The 19,700-nt window shown below is 44.8% G+C and overlaps 1 protein-coding gene across 2 annotated transcripts in view; it reads left to right on the top strand.

The window, feature by feature from the left end:
• GRIA1 (glutamate ionotropic receptor AMPA type subunit 1) overlaps nt 1–19,700 on the top strand; it is a 294,076-nt gene that overhangs the window by 189,161 nt on the left and 85,215 nt on the right. For both annotated transcript variants that reach the window (XM_004428620.3, XM_004428621.3), the window contains exons 8-10: nt 5,641–5,745; nt 17,833–17,943; nt 18,647–18,853. In XM_004428620.3, the coding sequence (XP_004428677.1) occupies nt 5,641–5,745; nt 17,833–17,943; nt 18,647–18,853 (423 nt within the window). The remainder of the gene's footprint in view (nt 1–5,640; nt 5,746–17,832; nt 17,944–18,646; nt 18,854–19,700) is intronic.

The raw sequence follows: 19,700 nt of genomic DNA, 5'->3' as shown, positions 1-19,700 counted from the left end.
GCAGCTGACCCAGAGTGGGCAGTGACTCATCCAGGGTCACACAGCAGCTTAGCAGCAGAGGTTGGACCAGACCCCCATCCAGGGATCCTCCTCCCGCTTCAGGCCTGTCCTAGGGCCCAGGGGCCTTTGCTTGTATGCACTGAGCTCTGAAGCCTTCCACATACAGTCATGGCCACTGTCTAGCCGTTTCATCTTCTAAACCCATCTCCTGAGATAGCCACGCCACTAGAGAGCAACTGTGTGCCCACAATATGCTAGGTAAATCTCAATGCCCCTTGGAAGCCGGGGTTGGGGGCTCAGGTCTCTGCTGTGCTGACCACTGGCCTTTGGATGACACATTGGCAGGAGACCTGTGGTCCAGCTCGTGTTAGAGCTGGGATGTCTGTCAGTTAGGCCTGGAGGAATAAACCCATTATTCTAAAAATAGTGGTAATACCAGCTCTGATGTGTTAAGGGCTTACTATGTACAAGGTTCTGAATATAGTTTACATGTTTGATCTCATTGATTCCTCAATATAACACTCTAAGGTAGCTAGTTTTATTAATTGTGCTTTATAAATAAGAGAAACTGAGCTTCAGAGATGTTAAAAAATTTCCCAAAATTGTATAGCTAGTTAGTGGTGAAACTGGGACTCCAACTCACATCTACTTGCTACCTCCCTCTGTAAACAGAACTGCTCTGCTCTGAAGCCTTGAAGGCTCAGCCCAGCAGGGGAGACACAAGAGCAGTGGTCCAGCCAGCACAGCACAGGGCCTTGGGTAATATCCATGCACCCCCACCCTCCCCCAGCCCGCTGTAATTTCCCCAGCGGCAGAGTGAAGATAATCAGCCGCCTGCCTGCCCCCTGCCTGACATCCAGGGAGCCTTTCAGAATATTAATGAACCCACATCCTGGAAGCCCTCAGCGCTCCAGGAAGGAGGCAGCATTAGGGTGCCCATATGTCGGCTTCTGGCTGGCAGAGAAAATTCAGCTCCCCAAGTCAGGCTTTTGGCATTTGGGGGTCATAGGCCCTTTGAGGATAAAAAGAGCTTTGGACTCTTTTTCCCAGAAAAATGCACGCATGTACATACATGTTTTTGCATGACAAGGACTGAGGGGACCATAGACACTCCTGGAAGCCCATCCCAGGACCTCAGGTGAAGAATATCTGCCCTTAATGATCATCCCTCTTCGTCTTTCTGTTTGCATCTGTTGGCCAATGATCAAGCATATAGAAGTGAAGGTATGCTCAGCAATTTACTAGATGAGATCTAGGGTGGAGTGGGCAATAGGGATGTAAGACACAGTCCCTTCCTTGCAGGACTCAAGACCCAGTTGCAAAGGGAAGACAAGCTCCTGGAAACCATAGCTATAAAGGTGTGGATGAAAGGCTAAACCACACAGCCAGGCTCTCAGTGTTGTGGAAGGTCAGAGCAGGATCACATGACTGAGGAATGTGGACATTAGCATGGCTTCCTGAAGGACCAGGACTGCACCTTTAGGTAGAGTGACCACACAATTTATCATGAAGACTGGGATGCCTGAGATTGAAAGAGAACACTGTTATCAATTATTCCAGAACGAGAGATGTAGACTGGAACTAAGCCAAGCAAACTGAGACGGATGGTCATGCAAGCCTTAAAGGAATGGTGAATTTGAACATAGTGAATCAGGCTTTGGAGGGTCAGGGTGCGGATGTAAATGTTACCCAGCAGGAGACTAGAGTGAGAGTGCAAGCGAGGACTTGTGGGCATCACGTTTGGCTGTTAGGGGGTTAGGAAGAGAAAAGCTGGGTTCTATCTATGGCTCTACCAAGCACTATCTGGGGGATCTTCAACTAACTGCTCAACTTTTCTGGCATTGATTTACTCATCTTCTAAATGGACATAATCTTCCTAGCACATCTTCCTTCACTGCCTTGTCACGAGGCTCAAAATTAAAAAAAAAAAAAAAAAGATCATATATAAGCTTCTTTGAAACTCAAGATAACTGCTTGAGATGGTTAGAGCCAAGATTATTCTTCCCATTGTTCAGGTGGGAAAGTGGAGGCTCAGAGGGGTCCTGAGACTTGCCCTGGCTAGAATAACTAGAATGTGGTCCACCAGGACCGAGCCCACAGGCCCTGATTTCCCACACCCAGTGAACATTCGGGAGAGAGGCCAAGAGAATGGATTCACCATATGGCAGCCACAAAGAGGTTCTAGAAGCCCTGGGTCCAGAGCAGCTCTGCCGCCTCCCCCACGGATGGGGTTGGAGGAGTCATCAGTGTTGACTGCTCAAGTAATAGAAACAGTTAACTAGCACTCTCCTGGCAGCAGCAGGAAAGAAAAGTTATGCTTCAGCATCCCACAGGCAGCAGACTAAACTGCCACCCAATACTATTTACAGGAAACCCAAGGTTAATTTTTCATCTTTCACGAAGGGAGTTGGCAGGCACCAGGATGGTGATGGAAGTTCCAGGAGGCAGGAACTGAGAAGAAACTCCAGATCTCCATCGGTCTGACCACAGTCACTCCAGGGGGACAGGGCCAGAGCTGAGAGCCCATAGGCTCAGCCCTGGAGGATAGGACAGCAGTTTCCAGATTTGCCCAAAGCAGATGTTTCTGAGAAGCTTCTTCCTCTGGCTATGAGTCCTGACTGTCCCCGTAAATGACTTGGAGCTGAGCCATTCTCTTGACCTCTCCTTGCTCTGCCATCATGGAAGGGTGGCTCTGGGACATGTCCCTCCCATATTTGATTTATCTCAGTGTGTATAAGTCTTAGCTTCCCCAACTAGACAGTAAAAGCCTTCAGCTGCCCCAGGCCTCTCGATGACTTACTGTGAATCCTGAACCCGAGTGCCATAAGCTCTGCGTCCCAAACCTACCTGTAAAACGGGCAAAATAACCTCTGTTCTTGCTACTCACTGGGTTTCTGTGAACATCCAATACGCAGCTTGTTGTGAAAACACTGTGACGATGCAAAGAGCCCTCAGGTCACCAGAACTTTGCTGCTGCTGCTTTTTTTGGAAACTGAGAATGCATGTTCAAGTGACAGTGACAAGACCCTCATTTCTGCTGAAAGGGCCCCCTGCTCTGAGACAACAACGTACCAGACCCAATACTTCAATGTTGAGTCTTATTTTCCACACGTCCTACCCCCTCTACACAGCACAGTAGGAGTAATCATCATCATTGCCGTCTAAATAATGGATACTACGCATTGAACATTTATGTCCCAGACAATATGCTAAGCACGTCAGTTCTTTGAGGAAGAAACCAAGAAACAGAGAGGCTCAGTGACTTGTCCGTGGCCACATAGTTAGGAATAACAACATGGACTGGGAAATGCCCAGCTGTAATAGTGGGCAGCAGTAGTGGGCACAGAGAACACAGTACTTTGCACATTTCTGTGTCACCCACTCAGAGCCTAGCACAGTAGCATTGGCCCCCGTTTGAGAGGCCACTTGGAATCTTAAGTGAAGACACCAGAATATATCAGAATCTCTGGATTTTAGGCTTTCCTCTGACACTTATAAGTCATAAATCTTGAGCAAATCACTTTGCCTCCCAGAGTTCTGGTTTCTCCCATGTAAGTGAAGATCATAATCTCTAAATGGCATACCTCAGGGCGTTCCTGTAACTAGATGTGAAGTAATATACATGAAAGTGATGCATAAACATAGAACACTTGAAAAGTGTGGTAATATTAATATCACTGTTAGTAACAATAATAATAACGTCTGGTATTTGTTGAATACTCACTGTGGGCCAAGCATTGATCATAAAATATCTCGTTTAATCCTTAAAACAACCTTAGGACATAATTAACTCTAATTGGCCTCATTAAACAAATGAGGAAACTGAGTCATAGAGGCATTATGCAATTTGCCATACTAATAATGCCGTACTGATAATTAGTACAAAACTTGAGACTAGGGCCAAAAAGTAAATGCCCATTTGGATCATTAATGACATTTCTTTCTGTTTGGGCAAATTAGTCTACCCTCCAGTCGTCTGCACATCCACCCCCTCTGTTTTTCCAAATGAGTCACTTAACTGGTACTTAGCAACCCTATCTTGGACCTGAGCGAATGGGAAATCTAAAGATGGGCAAGAGATGACCAAGGTGAGGAGAAAGTGAAGTTGCTGATGGATTGGAATTGTTCCCTTCTTATTATTCTTGGCAGCAGGATCTGTGCTTTGTTTTCTTTCTGAAAAGCAAAGCCAGCCTAGACCTTTCCAGAGCAAGGATTTCTCCAGATTTCCTTTGGGAAAGTGAAGAGCTTGTTGTATAATTTGTTCGGTGTTCTGGGCCTGTCATGGCCTCCCCACTGAGACTTCAAACCAGAAGGTGGTGAGAAGGTCAGCCTCAGAGAAGACATACACACACACTTTCTCTCTCTCTCCCTCTCCTTCCCTCTCTCTCTCTCTCTCTCTCTTTCTCTCTCTCAAATACACACACCCCAGATATTCTTATGGCTTCTGAAGGCAGAGGAGCTGGTCACTGTCAGGAAAAGATAAAACCCTACAGGGATCCCTTTTAAACTATTTGAAGAGGGGGGAAATAAACAGTGCTGGATTACAGGGCCGGGTTTGTATTGGTTACAGCTAGAGTCACCTCGCTGGCCTTTGGCCAGACTGATCTAAGGACACACCAGAGGTCACCACCAGAGAATGTGGTTTCTTGTACCTGAACCAATGATACGCAGCTAGACTCATCCCCAATTTGGGGGTGAACTTGGGTGAGATTTACTGGTCACCTCCAGAGCAGTAGGCTCGGCCCTAAAGGTCTTGGATGCCCCGTGTTGACCACTTGGCCTTTAACACGAGCTTGAAGATTTGAGGCCCTGCTAGTTTGATCTGACTCCTTTGTGGAGAAGAAATGCCGTGCAGCATGTTTTGGGGTTCCAATACAAATTTTGTTTTAACCAACTGAGACCTGTTTAAAGCCCTACATGCTCTGGTCTTAACATAACAGGTTTTCCCCAGGTGCTTTAAAGTTTTCACAGCACTTGCACAATTGCTGTGTCATTTAAGGCAGATGGGGCGGGAATTTGGCAAACTGGAGGCTTACAGACGTGAATTGCCCAAGGTCGCTTCGCTGTTCACAGGAAAGCTAGGGTAAAATTCAGTCTCCCAATCCCACGTCTTTACCTTCCCCAGTATTTTATTCCCTGGCCTCACAAAGGCCTAAGAAACCATCTTCAAGCATAGCCCAAGGCATCACAAGGCCACTTCTGGTCCTGGGTCTTCTCCTGACTTACCAAGGATGGCACACCAGCCCCTTTTCTTTGCAGGCCTCCTTTAGTTTCTTCATCTGAAGGTGTGTGCCTGAGGAGTGGTGGTGCTTGTAGTGGTGGTCGTGATGGGGTGTATGATTGGGGATGGCACAGAGATTTCTTATTAGGATCTCCTTTGATCCATTGTTACTATTTGCCTAAAGCAATGGGTAAAAAAGGTTTTCAGGACGAATCTCAGTTTAGGAGGAAAGAGAGCTGTGCTCTAATAGCGATGCCTGCTACAGGCAAGGGAGTAGAGTTTTTCAGTATTGAAGCTACTCCAAGACCTCATCCCATGTAACATTCTCAGGTTCTGGATTTTCACTTCAGCAGAAGAAGGAAACAGACATGAAGTAAAACTTCTGAGTCCATTGTTCACCACTTGGCTGTGTTTTCCAGGTGCGGTTTGAAGGCTTGACGGGAAACGTGCAGTTCAATGAGAAAGGACGCCGGACCAACTACACCCTCCATGTCATTGAAATGAAGCATGACGGCATCCGAAAGGTGAAAGTCCCCTTTGCTTCCATTCTGCAGGGAGGAGAGGCTGAACAGAGCCTTGGGCCGGAGCTGAGGGCCTTGTGAGCCCACCTTTCCTGGATTGGATCTCTTTGAAGAGACTCAGGCAATGAGGATTCTAGACTCAGCTCTGCCGCTAACCAGCTGGGACTTTGGGCAAGTCAGTTCCTTTCTCTAAGAATTGACTCACTTATCTGCAAAATGGAGATAAAAATCTCCGCCTTTGTCTCAGAGTGCTTGTGAAGATCCAAGTGCTGGGAAAGTACACTGAAAATATAAAGTGATAGGTATATATAAAACGCTACTGCTGTTCTTGAGGGATTCTGAAGTAAGAACCTGAGAATGATGGTTATTGATGAAGTTAACCATCTTCTAATCCATACTTGGTCACATCCACTCCATTTTACATACAGAAGTAGGAGTGAAAAAATACGTTTGTGTGCGTGTGTGTATGCATTATATATATATACATATATATATACGTATATATATGTATGTGTATATGTATATATATATATACACATACATATTAAAGTTTTATAATAACATTCAAATCCTTGGAAAAAACATTCAGATTTCTACCACACCCTATGTGCTCTGGCCTCTGCCAATTTCTCTGACCTTGACCTTGACCTTGACACTGACTTCCTTCCTCTTTCTACTTCAGTAATTCTGATCAACTTGCACTTCCTTGAATACACCATAATCTTTCTCACCTTAGAGCCTTCACACATGTTCCCTCTGTCTGGGGTTCCCTCTACCCCATGCTCTTGCTTGCCTGGCCAATTCCTCTTCAGCCTTCATCACTCAGGGTAAATGTCAGTCCTCAGGGAAGCCTTCCCTGGCCTCTCTTGTTATACCTCCTGGCAGTCTCTATTTTGCTGTCCATGGCCTTCAACACGTTCCTAATTCCTTACGGTGGCACAGTGTAGTGGGTAAGAGGCCTTGCATATATGGTATAAAGCTAGTAGGGTGCCATGGATCAGAGTATTGGCTCTGGAATCCTGGAACTGAATCCTGGCCTCACCACTCACCAGGCTGTGATTCTGGACAAGTTATTCAGGCTGTTTGTGCCTTAGTCCTCTCATCTGATAAATAGGGATCACCATAGTAATGCTGATCTCGTAGCCTCAATGAGAGGATTAAATGATCTAATGTGTACAGAAGTTCTAAGTGCTGGGCCTGGCACATTGAAAGTTGGGTCTTAATCTCTCAAACTTAATGCTCTCTATGCTGTGCTGTCAAATACAGTTGCCACTAGCTATGTGTGGCTATTTAAATTTAATTTTAAATTAATTAAAATTGAAAAGTCAGCCCCTCAGTTGCACTAGCCACATGTCAAGTGCTCAATAACCACATGTGGCTATGGCTACCATACTGGACAGCAGAGACGTAGACCATTTGCATTATCACGGCAAGTTCTACTAGACAGCCCTGCTTATGCTCTCTATCCTCAACTCCCTTAAACCCATTCTTCTGCTCTCTTGTCTGAAACCGCACACTCTACGTCACAGTCTGTCTCAACTCATCCCAGTCATCAAGGCTATATTCATTTCCTACTGGTGCTGTAACAAATTACCTCAAACACTGGCTTAAAACCACAAATTTATCATCTTACAGTTCTGTAGGTCAGAAGTCTGACTCAGGTCTCACTGGGATAAAATCAAGGTGTTGTCAGGGCTGTGTACCTTCTGGAGGCTCCAAGGGAGAATCTGATTCTTTGCCTTTTCCACCTTTTTCTAGAGACCCCCCATATTCCTTGGCTCATGTTACCCTTCCTCATCTTCAAACCCAGTGACATCACCTCTCTCTGCCCCTTCTTCCATTCTCACATCTTCTCTCTGACCATAGCCAGGAAAGGTCCTCTGCTTTTAAAGACTAATGTAATTAGGTTGGGCCCACCCAGATAATCCAGGATAATCTCCCATTTGCAAGGTCTATAACCTTAATCACATCTACAATGTCCCTTTTGCATGTAAGATAATATGTTTACAGGTTCCGAAGGATTGAGGCATCTTCAGGGACCCACTACTCTGCCTATCACTACGGCCGGGTTTAAATGTCTTCTCTGTCATCAAGCTTTCCCCACCCAACAGAAGCCATCTCTTGTCCTCTTGTGTTCATAGCACATTTGACTCCACCAGGACGTCATCACACTATCCCTTGTTGCAGGGCTATTTGCACACATCCCATCCTCTTTCCTGGACTGTGAGCAACTAGAGGGCCCAGGGCCCATTTCCCACCTCCTACTGGGCACACTTCAGGAATCAGCTACACATAGTGGGCTACAGGCCCACTATCTATCATGACTTTCAGCTGGTACCAAACAATGGCACCCTATTTGGCTATGTATATGGACACTGGGAGCATAGCCACTTTTCAGCAAACCTTTGGCATTGGTGGTGGTACAAGATCACTCTCCCCAGAGATTAAATCTACTGCGAGTGATGCTCATCCATAAATAGTCCAAGTCTGGGTTCAATTTTGTTATCACCTGTTCTTCTGATTCCTGCTGCTGGAGAAGACATCTCCTAGGTTACTCAGCACTTATAATCCTCAATTTCCACTTGGAGACCTTTCACGTCTGCATTAGCACCTGGTCTGTGTGCAGTGAACATTACCCATGTTAGTGATTATTAACAGCTCTGGCAAATGTCAAGGAGGCAGCACATGATTGAAGTCCAGAAAACACCAAGATGGCTTGTTTATCCCTTTCAAAGCATTTTGTTCTTTATTGTGATTGTGAAGAATATCAGCCTTGGTGATAAAGCTCCCCTTTCCTAGCTGGATAAACTATGGCAAAGAGGCCCAGTAGGCTGCCTAAGGTCTCACAGTGAGCTGTGGTTGAATGGGGTCCCTGACTCTCCAGCCCACATTCATCTTGCTGCAGCCACTGCCACAGCTGAGTGCATCACGGTGACACAATGGGGGGACATTTCCAATGTCTGTGGGGGTGGGGGTGCTCAGAGAATTTTGCTGCGCCTAGAAGGGACACCAGTCATGTGATCTTTCCCCAGGCCATCTTCCTTTCAGATGCTGAGAAGTGGTGGTGTCAACCTTCCATTATAGGTGAAAATATAAATGCTGTAGCTCTTTTGTGTAAGCAGGTTGCTCATATATAGAAAATTGTTGACTGTAGACCTGGGCTGTCCCTCAGAATCCTCAGAAAAAAAAAATATTGTTATTTCCTGGTGGAACACATTGGCATTTCTATACTATATTTGAGCATCCATTAAAATATGGATGTTGATCCAGTTCTTTTTCCTCTAGGGTAATGGAGTGGTTTAAAATAAAGCCAGATCCTTTTCTACACACTAGCAGTAGGCTGGATATATTGAGGAGATAGTGGTGATGCAAGAGGAATAGAAGTCAGAGACTTCTACTCCAGCCCCATCATCACCAGCTGGGTGGCCGTCAGCATGTCTCTTAGTTTCTCAGGGTCTTTAAAACAAATGAGAAGTGTTGGGCTGTACAACCCCTAGTTCTTCTCAGCTCTGATGCCTTGGATGCCAATGCCTATGATAGTGTTGTCACCAGCCTCACTCCCCCAGTCAACTCGTCCCTCTCCTGGCTGGACTTCGGCTTCCTCCGTGGAAGTGGAGTTAGGGACTTTCATCAGTTGACTCACTGCCCTTTGGCATCACCTTCCCCAATTACTACTCCTAGGACCAAGGGTCTCAGCCTTTTGACTTGACCCTAAACTTTATGAAGAAACTGTTGGGAGCCCCCTCATCTCCTCAACACTTGCGCTTCATCAAGAATTTCTCCTCAGGAGTGGGGGCACTGTGGCAAGATTAGCGGTTCTCGAACTTCAGTGAATAGAAGAATTACCTGGAGGCCTTGTTGAAAATACAGACTCCTGGGTCCAGCCGCTGGACATTCTGCTTTTGGAGAACAGAGATGAGGCTCAGGAGTCTGCATATGTGAAAAACCTCCTCCCCAGCCTGTGGGCTCATGGTACTCTGAGAGGTTTGGGGACAAACACTGGCAGTGCAGTTATGCGTTTGTGCATTGGAGGCAGACAAGTCAGGATTTAAGTCTTGGCTTTACTCTTTACAAGGCACATGACTTTGAGCAAGTTATTTATCCTCCCTGGACCTCAGTTACATCATTTCCAAAAGAGGGACAATTCTCCCTACCTCATAGGGTTGCTGTTGAGTTAAATGAGACGGTACCTACTACCCCCATGGCCTATAGTGAAGAATTCCCAAAAGTGGCACTAGGTGTGTAGTGGACACTCAGCCCATGTTTTGTTTGTTTGTTTCAGCTCCCTTATTTAGACCACAGGGGTCTTTATGTCCATCTTGAGTTTGAGTGACTCAGGCTGTGTAAGCTCATGGAATGGATAACTCAGCAAACAGAAATAACAGAGTAACCTTAAAATCCACAAGCAAATGGTTGTGCTTTATTTTTCAGATTCCCAAGGCTGTTTTTCAACTCCACTTTCCAATGACTAAATCCTTTCTTAGAATGTGGGCTTAAGCATCCTTTGTTTACTGGGGATCTGACTTTCAGAAAATCAATTCCTCCACATCTGTGGCTTCAGGCCTTTTACTCAATCAGCTTCCTAGCAAAGTAATTTCTCGGATTCAAGGGTGACCTACTTGTGCTGGTTTCAGTGAACAGTACATGGCCTTACCCGATGTCTGTAATAAAGAGAAGTAGCTTCTTCTTGATTTGGGGCCTCAGGGACCCCTCCCCTGATCTTCAGGCCTATAGCCTGCCCAGTGATGTGCCAACACATCCTCTAGGTATCTGGGTCTAATTTGACATCCCACTGAAATGTGTGTGCTCTAAGCATTCATCCATCATATGTTTAGGAGGTTCAAATGCCAGAATTGGCACTGGCTCTACTAAAGCTAAATCCTCGGGAAATCCCATTCAGAGATATTACTTTACCATGGGTTATTGATTTAGAGACCTCTATCTGAATAAAATAGCCAGCCCTGGCAGTCTAGTGGTTAAGATTCGGCACTCTCACCACCACAGTTTGGGTTTGTTTCCCAGTTAGGGAACCACACCACCCGTCTGTCACTTGTCATACTATGGCAGCTGCATGTTGCTGTGATGCTGAAAGCTATGCCACCGGTATTTCAAATGCCGGCAGGGTCACCCATGGTGGACAGGTTTCAGCGGAGCTTCCAGGCTAAGATAGACTAGGAAGAAGGACCTTTCCACTCACTTCTGAAAAAACTGACCATGAAAACCAGTGGAGCATTGTCTGATACGGCACCAGAAGGTGAGAGGATATGGAGCAAAAAGACTGGGAAGGGTTCTGCTCTGCTGTCACAGGGTCTCTAGGAGTTGGAATCAACTTGATAGAACCAACAACCATAAATCCAAATAAAATACCTTGTCAAATTCAAGGAGAATCACAAATTCTGATAAATGGCTGCCAAGGGAGAGAAGTGTAGGGAAAATTCTCTGAGGTCTTTCATCAGGGGACCAGCATTGTTGATTTAACCATCTATACCCGTCACCATTGGTCTCGTAGCTATTTTCAGACCTCATTGCAGCATCTACTTCTCTTTTCAACTTGACTTGAGTCCCCCTGCCCTGCCCCAAGTTTGTTATCCCCGGTTCTGACCCTGTGTACAACTGGAAAGGAAAGACTGGACAGGAAAGAAAACTAAAATGACACCAAGTCCTGTTGAGATCAAAAGTAATCTAAGGACCCAAAGAATTCACAGCTCTCCATTCCATATGTCCTTTGGAAGTTTTTCTTCAAATCCTTGCCACCCAATTTTGGACACACCAAATCCTGTTACAGCTCTAAGATGTAGCTTCAATCCGACCACTTCTCTCTATTTCCACTGCTGACCCCAGCGCCCAAACCACTTTCCACACTCACCTAGACCCATTGAGTAGCCAACTTACCAGTCACTAGTCCTGGCATCTATGTTCTTAACCCTCTACGAGGGCTTTTTCCACCACAAGAGGCAGGATAATAATTTTCAAATATACGTTAGGTTATACTGCTCCCTTGCTTAAAACTTTTCACTAGCTTCGTATCGCAGGTAAAATGTAACATAACTCCTTAGCTTGGCCTTCAGAACCCTAGATGCTGCTTGCCTCTCCCATTTTCTCTAGGTCATTACTCCACAGCTACACCGGCCTCTTGCTGTCGCTTTACCTGGCATTCTCTATCACTGTATTTTCACGTGCTTTGTTTCCTCCTGCCCTTTAGGTCTCAGCTCAGGGGAAATCACTTTGGAGAAGCCGTCTCTGACCAACCTAGCTAAGTAGCCCCCACCCACCCAGCACAGTCACATTGTCCCATTTACTTTCTTCATAGGGCTTATCCTTCTGCTCTATTCTTATCCGTTCGTTGATCTAGATGGAGGTTGGCAAACTTCAGCCTGCAGGCCAAATTCAGCCGGCTGCCTGTCTGTGGACATAAGCTAATGATTTTACATTGTAAACGGTTGAAATAAATCAAAAGATGACTATTGCATCACGTGTGAAAATTATATGAAATTAAAATTTCAGTGTCCATGAGTAAAGTTTTTTGGAACACAGCCACACTCATTTGTTTATATATTGGCTCTGGCTGCTTCTGCACTATAACAGCAGAGGTGAGTAGTTACAAAGAGACTGTATGACCCACAAAGCCTAAAATATTTATTGTCTGGCTCTTTACAGAGAAAGCTTGCTGACCCCTGGTCTGGATATGTATTGTCTTTCTTTCCCTCTTCTCCATGTCCTTGCCACTAAAATGTCAGCTCTCTAAAAGCGGGGACCATAGTTGTGTTATTTATTATACTCAGTGCTTACAATATATTGACACGTAGTAACCACGTGTAAATAAGTGGTTGTTTATTAAATAAGTGGGCAGTAGATTGAATGTTGCTGGGCAACCAGGGAGCATCCTACTCTGGCCCATATTTCCATAGATCTGCCAGCAAGTAAGAAAAACAATGCTGGCAAATTTAATGAAATAACATCTCAAGCAGAATTCAGATCAAGTCACACATAAACTCATTAAATTCAAATTCTTTAAGTGTGTTAGTTAAGACAACCCTAGGTTCAGTAACATACACTCTGAAATCTCAGCTGTTTAATGCAATAGAAGGTTTTTGGTTTTTGTTTTTTATTACATATTTTTTGTGTGTGTGTGAGGAAGATCAGCCCTGAGCTAACATCCATGCTAATCCTCCTCTTTTTGCTGAGGAAGACCGGCTCTGAACTAACATTTGCAATGGAAGTTTAATTCATGTTACCTGGTGACCAGTTTTTGGGCTGACTCAGGCTTATGGAGGCTCTCCTCTCTGCTTGGGCCTTTCTGGTTGTCAACATCCAGCTAACAGATGAGGAAGAAAGAAAGTGGAAACTGTGCTGGAGATTTGGGGGAATCAGGCTAGGAAAGTGTGCATTACTTCTGCTGTATTCCGTTGGCCAGAACCCAATCAACTGGCCCACCTACACACAAAACGGGCCAGGAAATGTAACTGCTGGCTAGGAAGCCACTTCCCACCAACACTTCTAGGCTATGGAAGGTGAACAAGAATCTTTGGTGGTCATCTGGTTGTCTTTGCCACAATGGGCAACTTACTTTTTAAAAATTTACTATAATGGATCTCATTTTTGGAGGTGAGGGTCTGTGGCTTCAGAGACAACCTAGAAATACAAATATGTAAATTTGATTTGATAACTGGGCAAGGTAGATCAATTGAATTTACTGTTCTATGATCATCTCCCTTTTAGGCTTCATTCAGTTAAAAAAAATCTGATCTATCATCTAGACTCATTTCCTACATTCAAAGAATCTTTAGAGGTAGATGGAAAACAGGAGATCAAAAATTATAACTGGCCCCAGGAGAAGACCTCTCACTGTCGGAATTGTTTAAATCCTCTCCTGAACGATGGGCCCCAATTTTTACCAAACTACTAGCTCTGATTTACTTTCAGATAGAATCAAAGTTCCTGCATATCCTCAGTAGAGAATCAAAGTGCTGTATAATAATCCAACCCATTTCTCTAAAAAGGGGAAATTTGCTCTCATCTCCGAAGCGCAATGTCTCTTCAAAAGTCTTTGCCAGCTTTCTTTTCATCAAACTGTGGAAGCAGATTTCTCAGCCTGCTAACTTACACGAGGCGCAAGCTGGCTTTTAGTATCACCCTGCTCTTCTGACTGGCGATATTGTTTTATTCCCCTACAAAAGGATTAGGAATAAAATAAGCTTGTTTACAACATTTAACTATTTCTCAAGCTTTTGATATCAAAGGAGCTATATATGAGCCAAGCTATATAATAATTTTTATAGATCCCAATTTAACACTAGTGCTATGACAATAGCTTTGAAGGACTTCTATCCTTAAAAATTAAAGTCTCTTTCTAAGCCATATAAATCTGGCCTGCACAGATTTATCTTGCCTTTTTCCCCTATCTTTTAGCAAAACTACTTGAGGTTTTAGAGTAGTGTTTTGTGGGTTTTGGACCATTTCTCCTAGGACATTCTGCATGTAAAGAGGGTTACATTGTCAAGTGAGTTTGAGAAATGGTCCATAATATATACTTCTTTTGGAGATTGACAATGCTCAATAGCAAATTGAAACTGAAATGTCTTACAGTATAGAGGCCTGTTAGCCTTCAGCTAGGCATTACCCTACTGAATATCTTTCTTTAGTTTACTGACAACTTCGTATGAACCACCCACTATGCTCATTGTTGTACATGCATTACTTCATTTAGTCCTCACAGCAGCCCAGTGAGACAGGTACTCTTGTATCCATTCTCCAGAGCAGGAACTGAGGCCCATCGAGGTCAAGTAACTGGCCCAAGGTCATAGAGTTAGGAATCAAGAAAGTCTACCTTTTAAATCAAGTCTGTCTGATGCCAGAGACCAATCTCTTGGCCATCAAGCCCCCACTTTTAAAAATAATACCTATTAATACACTGTAGATTTTAGAAGACAGTTGCATGTCAAAGGAAGCAACGTCCTCTCTACTGGTGGTTGTGCAGTTTGAGTAGGAACAACTAAACCTGTGACCAATTGTGAAGAGGGAAGAAGGAAGGAAGAAAGGAAGGGAGGGAGGGAAGAAAGAAAAAGGAGGAAGGGAAAGGGAAGGGAATGAAAACACCTTAGCATCATTATGGGGGGAAAATAACAGTTATGTTTACCAGAACTTCTCCCAAGTTTGTATTGGTTATATTAAATAATCTTACCTTTGAGTCCGTGACCTGGCTTCTATGGCCTACCTCTTATCTGCCGTATAACCTATGTGGGATAAGTTAAATCATTTGATCTCCCCAAGACTCAGTTTTCTCCTCTGCAAAACAGAGATAACAATCCCAAGCCTGTCTGAGCTGTTTGCGTAGTGTGAGGAGCAAAAGAGTTAAATGTTGTGAAAGTACTTTGGAAAATTTTTAACTTGCATCATGATATACTACAATAGTGATTTTAAACATTTATTTTTCAGCCAGAGGGCTCCTTGTAAAAATGAACTCTTAAAGGGAATCCCAATATATGAACTAGATAAAAAGCAGAGCTGACTGTTGAAGCAGGGATGGGGAACCCAGGGCTTCCCTCCTTCCCCTGACCCTTTGCCTACCTCCCATGGAAGTGGTGAAGGGGCTCCACAGATGCCCTAGGGCTCCATGGAGCACCGGCCTAGTGAAGTGAGGGAGGCGAGACTGCATTGTGGTCTTGAGCAAGTCCACTGGCCTGTTTCTCAAAGGAAGCGCTTGGAAGAAATGATTCTTCAGGCTTCTTCTAGCTCTGACATTCTGGAAATCTAAGTTTCTGGTTCTTATATCATTAAAGAGAAATGTCTCCTTCCACACTGACTAAAACTGCCCCACAGAGGCAACATCGTGCACATGCGTGCACTAGGGATAAATCTGGACCCAGTGTCCTGATAGACAGGCCTCTGAACTGTCCCAGCACCAACAGCGTCCACTGTCTTGGTGTTGGATGCCCTCATTCTCTCAACAAACATTTCCTGAGCTGCTTCTCTGGGAAAGGATGTGCTGCACTAAGAAAGGGATCCTAGAATGAGTAGACCTCTGGCCTTGTCCACGAGGAGCCCACAGCATCATGGAGACACGAGGACAGACATGCAAACAGCTCGACCACGGGGCTCTAAGGGGAACCTACATGAGGCACTCAAGGGTTGGCTGGAGCTACTGGAGTGCAGAAGGGCATGGCCCTGTGGTCAGCCTTCCTGGCTCAGATCCTGGCTCCACGGCTCTCCTGTGGGCTTGGAAAACTTACTTCACTTCTCCACATCTCAGTTTTTTCACATTTAAAGTGGGAATGATAACTAAGTACTCACTTCATAGGTTTTTGTGAAGGTGAAAGGAGTTAAAACATAAAAAGCACTTAGGAGAATGCCTGAAACACAATAAGCACTCAATAAGTGTTAACTGATATGATGCCCAGCCCAGGCCAAGGCCCCTCTTAGCAAGAACAGCATAGTCGTGAGAAGCTGCCTCAGCAGACTGATTGCCAGGGTCCCAGGCCAAGCTCAGCTACTTTCCTCCTGCATCACCCTGGGGAAATTAACAAACTCCCCTAAGCCAGATGAAATGGTACAAAAACTGTAAAGCACTTAGCCTCTGACATAGCAAGAATGTAATCAGTGTTGGCAATTATTATTATTGTTGTTAACAGCAGTGAGGTCACAGGGAGAACTGTTTATTTCCAATGGAGGGACTGGGAAGGACACCCGGGGGAAGGTGACACTTGAGTTGACTATTGGCCTGTCCCTCGGTTTTTGTGAGCCTGGGCTGAGCTCTGGCTGTTGGGGGACCTGCTCGTCCCTCTGCACGTGCTCTTCCAGTTCACCATCCTTTTTGCCCTTGGCATCTACAGCCATCAGAATAACCACAAAACAAAACACAACTGTCTAAAGATATATAGAGACAGAGACGGAGTTAGGGGTGTGTATGTGTATGTGTGTTAGCCATGTCATTCTGCTCTCCTCAAACCTTCCATGACTGCCTGTTGCCTTCAGGATAAAGTCTACACTGTTTAGCCTGGCCTTGAAATCCCTCTGCTACCTAAACTCAAGTGTCCAGTGTCCTCTTGGGCTAACCCTATCTTCCACCAAGGACCCACTGAACTTATACATGGGGGCAGATTCCAGCCTTCACATCTTGGTTCTTATTCTGTGACCTGAAAGGTCTGGGCCCAACCCATCCATCCCTTATGACCTTAAGCCTTGCCTCTTCCTGCTGCTTTTTTCCCAACATAGGTCCCCACTTGGCTTCTGTTTCTCTGAACTCCTTAGGCACAGGCTCTCTGAGTCACCCACTTGTCACTTCTGGGGCCATGTGTTTGTGTGTGTCATGTCTTCCCAAGTAGACTGGAGGACTCTCAGAGCAAGGACTCTCTCTTAGGCTTCTTTGTATCTCTCTCAACCCTGCCACGCAATACCACCAATGCTTTAGCTCAGAGACTTGCACACGATAAAGATTCAATAAATATTTGCCGAAAGACCTTGGAAAATGAGTCGGGATAAACAATTTCTGATTTTCAAGAAAATAATGTTGTCAGCTGCTAGTATTTGTAGGCACTACTTTATGCTCAGTATTATAATAGTTTATGATTGGGAATAAGAGAAATGAATAAATAAAAGATAAAGTAACCATCACCTAGGAAGTTAAATCTAGGTGGAAAAATACAATTAACTAAAAAGAAAGCAAAGGGAATGTAATGTTTAAATCATATGATTCCAACTACAGCTCAGAGTGAGCTCGGGAAGACAAGGGTTAATAAATGTGGGGGGAAGAGGGGTTTGGCCTTGTGAACACTGTGGGGAACTAAATCTCCGCAGCCATGGCTTGCCTGGTACTAAACAGTTTAGCTGCATCAGCAGTTAAGCCCTCACCCCTCGGAGAGGGCAGTTGAGCCCATCATGTTGAGGATTTCATGGGGGCAGGACTGGGAGGACCTAGAGTGCATCTTGCCTCTTGTTGTTTTTATCTACCAATACTTTAGAGCCCAGGTGTCCAATATTGCATGGTGATGTGAATTCCTTGCTTTCCTGTCTGGTGTTGGCTGGGTGGCCCAGAGTAGGCCAGTCCTGAGGAGCCTGGCTCACCTTATGTCACCACCTTCCTCTCATTAACAGATCGGTTACTGGAATGAAGATGATAAGTTTGTCCCTGCAGCCACCGATGCTCAAGCCGGAGGGGATAATTCAAGTGTTCAGAATAGAACGTATATCGTCACTACAATCCTAGTGAGTACTCAGTCCTTCATCGAGGTTATCTAGGATGCAAGCTAGACCAACACAAAGGTTTTCCCTAGGAGTGAAAACTGGTCATTCTTCTTGCCCAAACCATGACATAGATAGAAGGAGGGAGTGGAAAAAGGAATTTCCTGGAAGTCAGAGGTACTGTTTTCACTCTGGGTCTGCCACTATTTCACTTTGTGCCCTTGGATAAGTCACTTACCCCCACTTGGAGCTATAGTTTCCCCATATATAAAATGTAAGGGTGAGACTAAATTGTAGTGGTTTTCTTATTCTGCCCTCCCTTAGTAGAAGCTATTTTCAAAGAAAGTCTCCTAAAGTCCAGCACCTAAAGTAGATATAAGTGAAGCTGCTATGATTTTCAGTGATTGAGCATGAGAAACCTCGAGCCTATTTAGGGTCTACTTCACCAACATAGTGCCCCCAGAGGTATCTCCAAAAAATACAAGAGCTCCTAGAACATAATTTGAAAAGTGTGCACTGCTTCTCAATGATGAAACATTCTTATTTTAACAGCTTGCTTCCTTAACCCACGAAGTTTTGTAACGGGGGGAGCAGAAATGCAGGAAGTGGATTTAGGGGCTACAGAGACTTTCCCAAAGTTAACCAATGTTGGTGACATTCTCTTCTGACATGCCAAAGCCCTCCCTACTCATAACCCATATTCTCTGTCTCCCCATTTCTCTACCAGGAAGATCCTTATGTGATGCTCAAGAAGAATGCCAACCAGTTTGAGGGTAATGATCGCTATGAGGGCTACTGTGTGGAGCTGGCGGCAGAGATTGCCAAGCATGTGGGCTATTCCTACCGTCTTGAGATCGTCAGTGATGGAAAATATGGAGCTCGTGACCCTGACACAAAGGCTTGGAATGGCATGGTGGGAGAGCTGGTCTATGGAGTAAGTTCCCCACAGGGTGGGGAATTGGAGGGCAGAGGCAGAGGGTTTGACAGTAAATCATTTGGTGGTTAGCTGGTCCTGCCCAACAGATGCCTATTGGACCCCATAATTTAGTATTGTTGCTGCTGAAAAGATGAGGAGTCCAAAATCCAACATCTTAAGACATTTTTTGTTCAGGTTTCTGGATCCAGCTCCCTCAACCCTATTCATCTCAGTCTTGTGATTTCCGTTGATCATCATCCAACACAGGTGATAGTTTAACTGCAAGATCAGTTTTCCCAAGGCAGACTGCTGAGTTGTCACTTCCCTGCTCAGTCATTTGTGGCTCCATCAATATGAATTTCTTCCCTAGTGTTAGGTGCACCCTAGATCCAACCTAACTTTCTAGTCACTTGCCCAATACTCCCTCTCCTGCACCTTCCATTTCAGCCAAACCACCCTGAATCACTCTTTTCTCTAGAGTGCTCCCTTCCATTCTGCACCTCTAAATCCTTAGCCCCCTCCAAAACCTGTATCAAATGTTACTTTTTCCAAGGTGTCATTTCTTTCTCCCCATAACAGATATGAACTCCCCTTTTTAACTGTTCTTTCCTCCTCCTGTAGAATTTAGTTTCCGCTTCTTTTATGGTTTACTCTGCCTCGTATAATGGTTATCTGTGTAACAGGGGTGAGTCCACTCCATCTTTATATCGCTCACTATGCTTGAAATAACACCATGCACAACTGCTATAAAATCTTCAATAAACTGAAGCAGTTTTGAGAAGCCACTGAATGCCTGAATTGTTTTAAGTATTTAGGGAATCATTGAGAAGTAAAAGATTTGATCCGTGTCCCCAAGGATCTTAAC

Source organism: Ceratotherium simum, chromosome 4, assembly GCF_057802395.1.
Source record: "Ceratotherium simum simum isolate JZ-2026a chromosome 4, ASM5780239v1, whole genome shotgun sequence".
Lineage (NCBI taxonomy): Eukaryota > Metazoa > Chordata > Mammalia > Perissodactyla > Rhinocerotidae > Ceratotherium > Ceratotherium simum.
The sequence above is the reverse complement of the archived record's forward strand: the minus strand, read 5'-3'. Positions and strand labels throughout refer to the sequence as shown.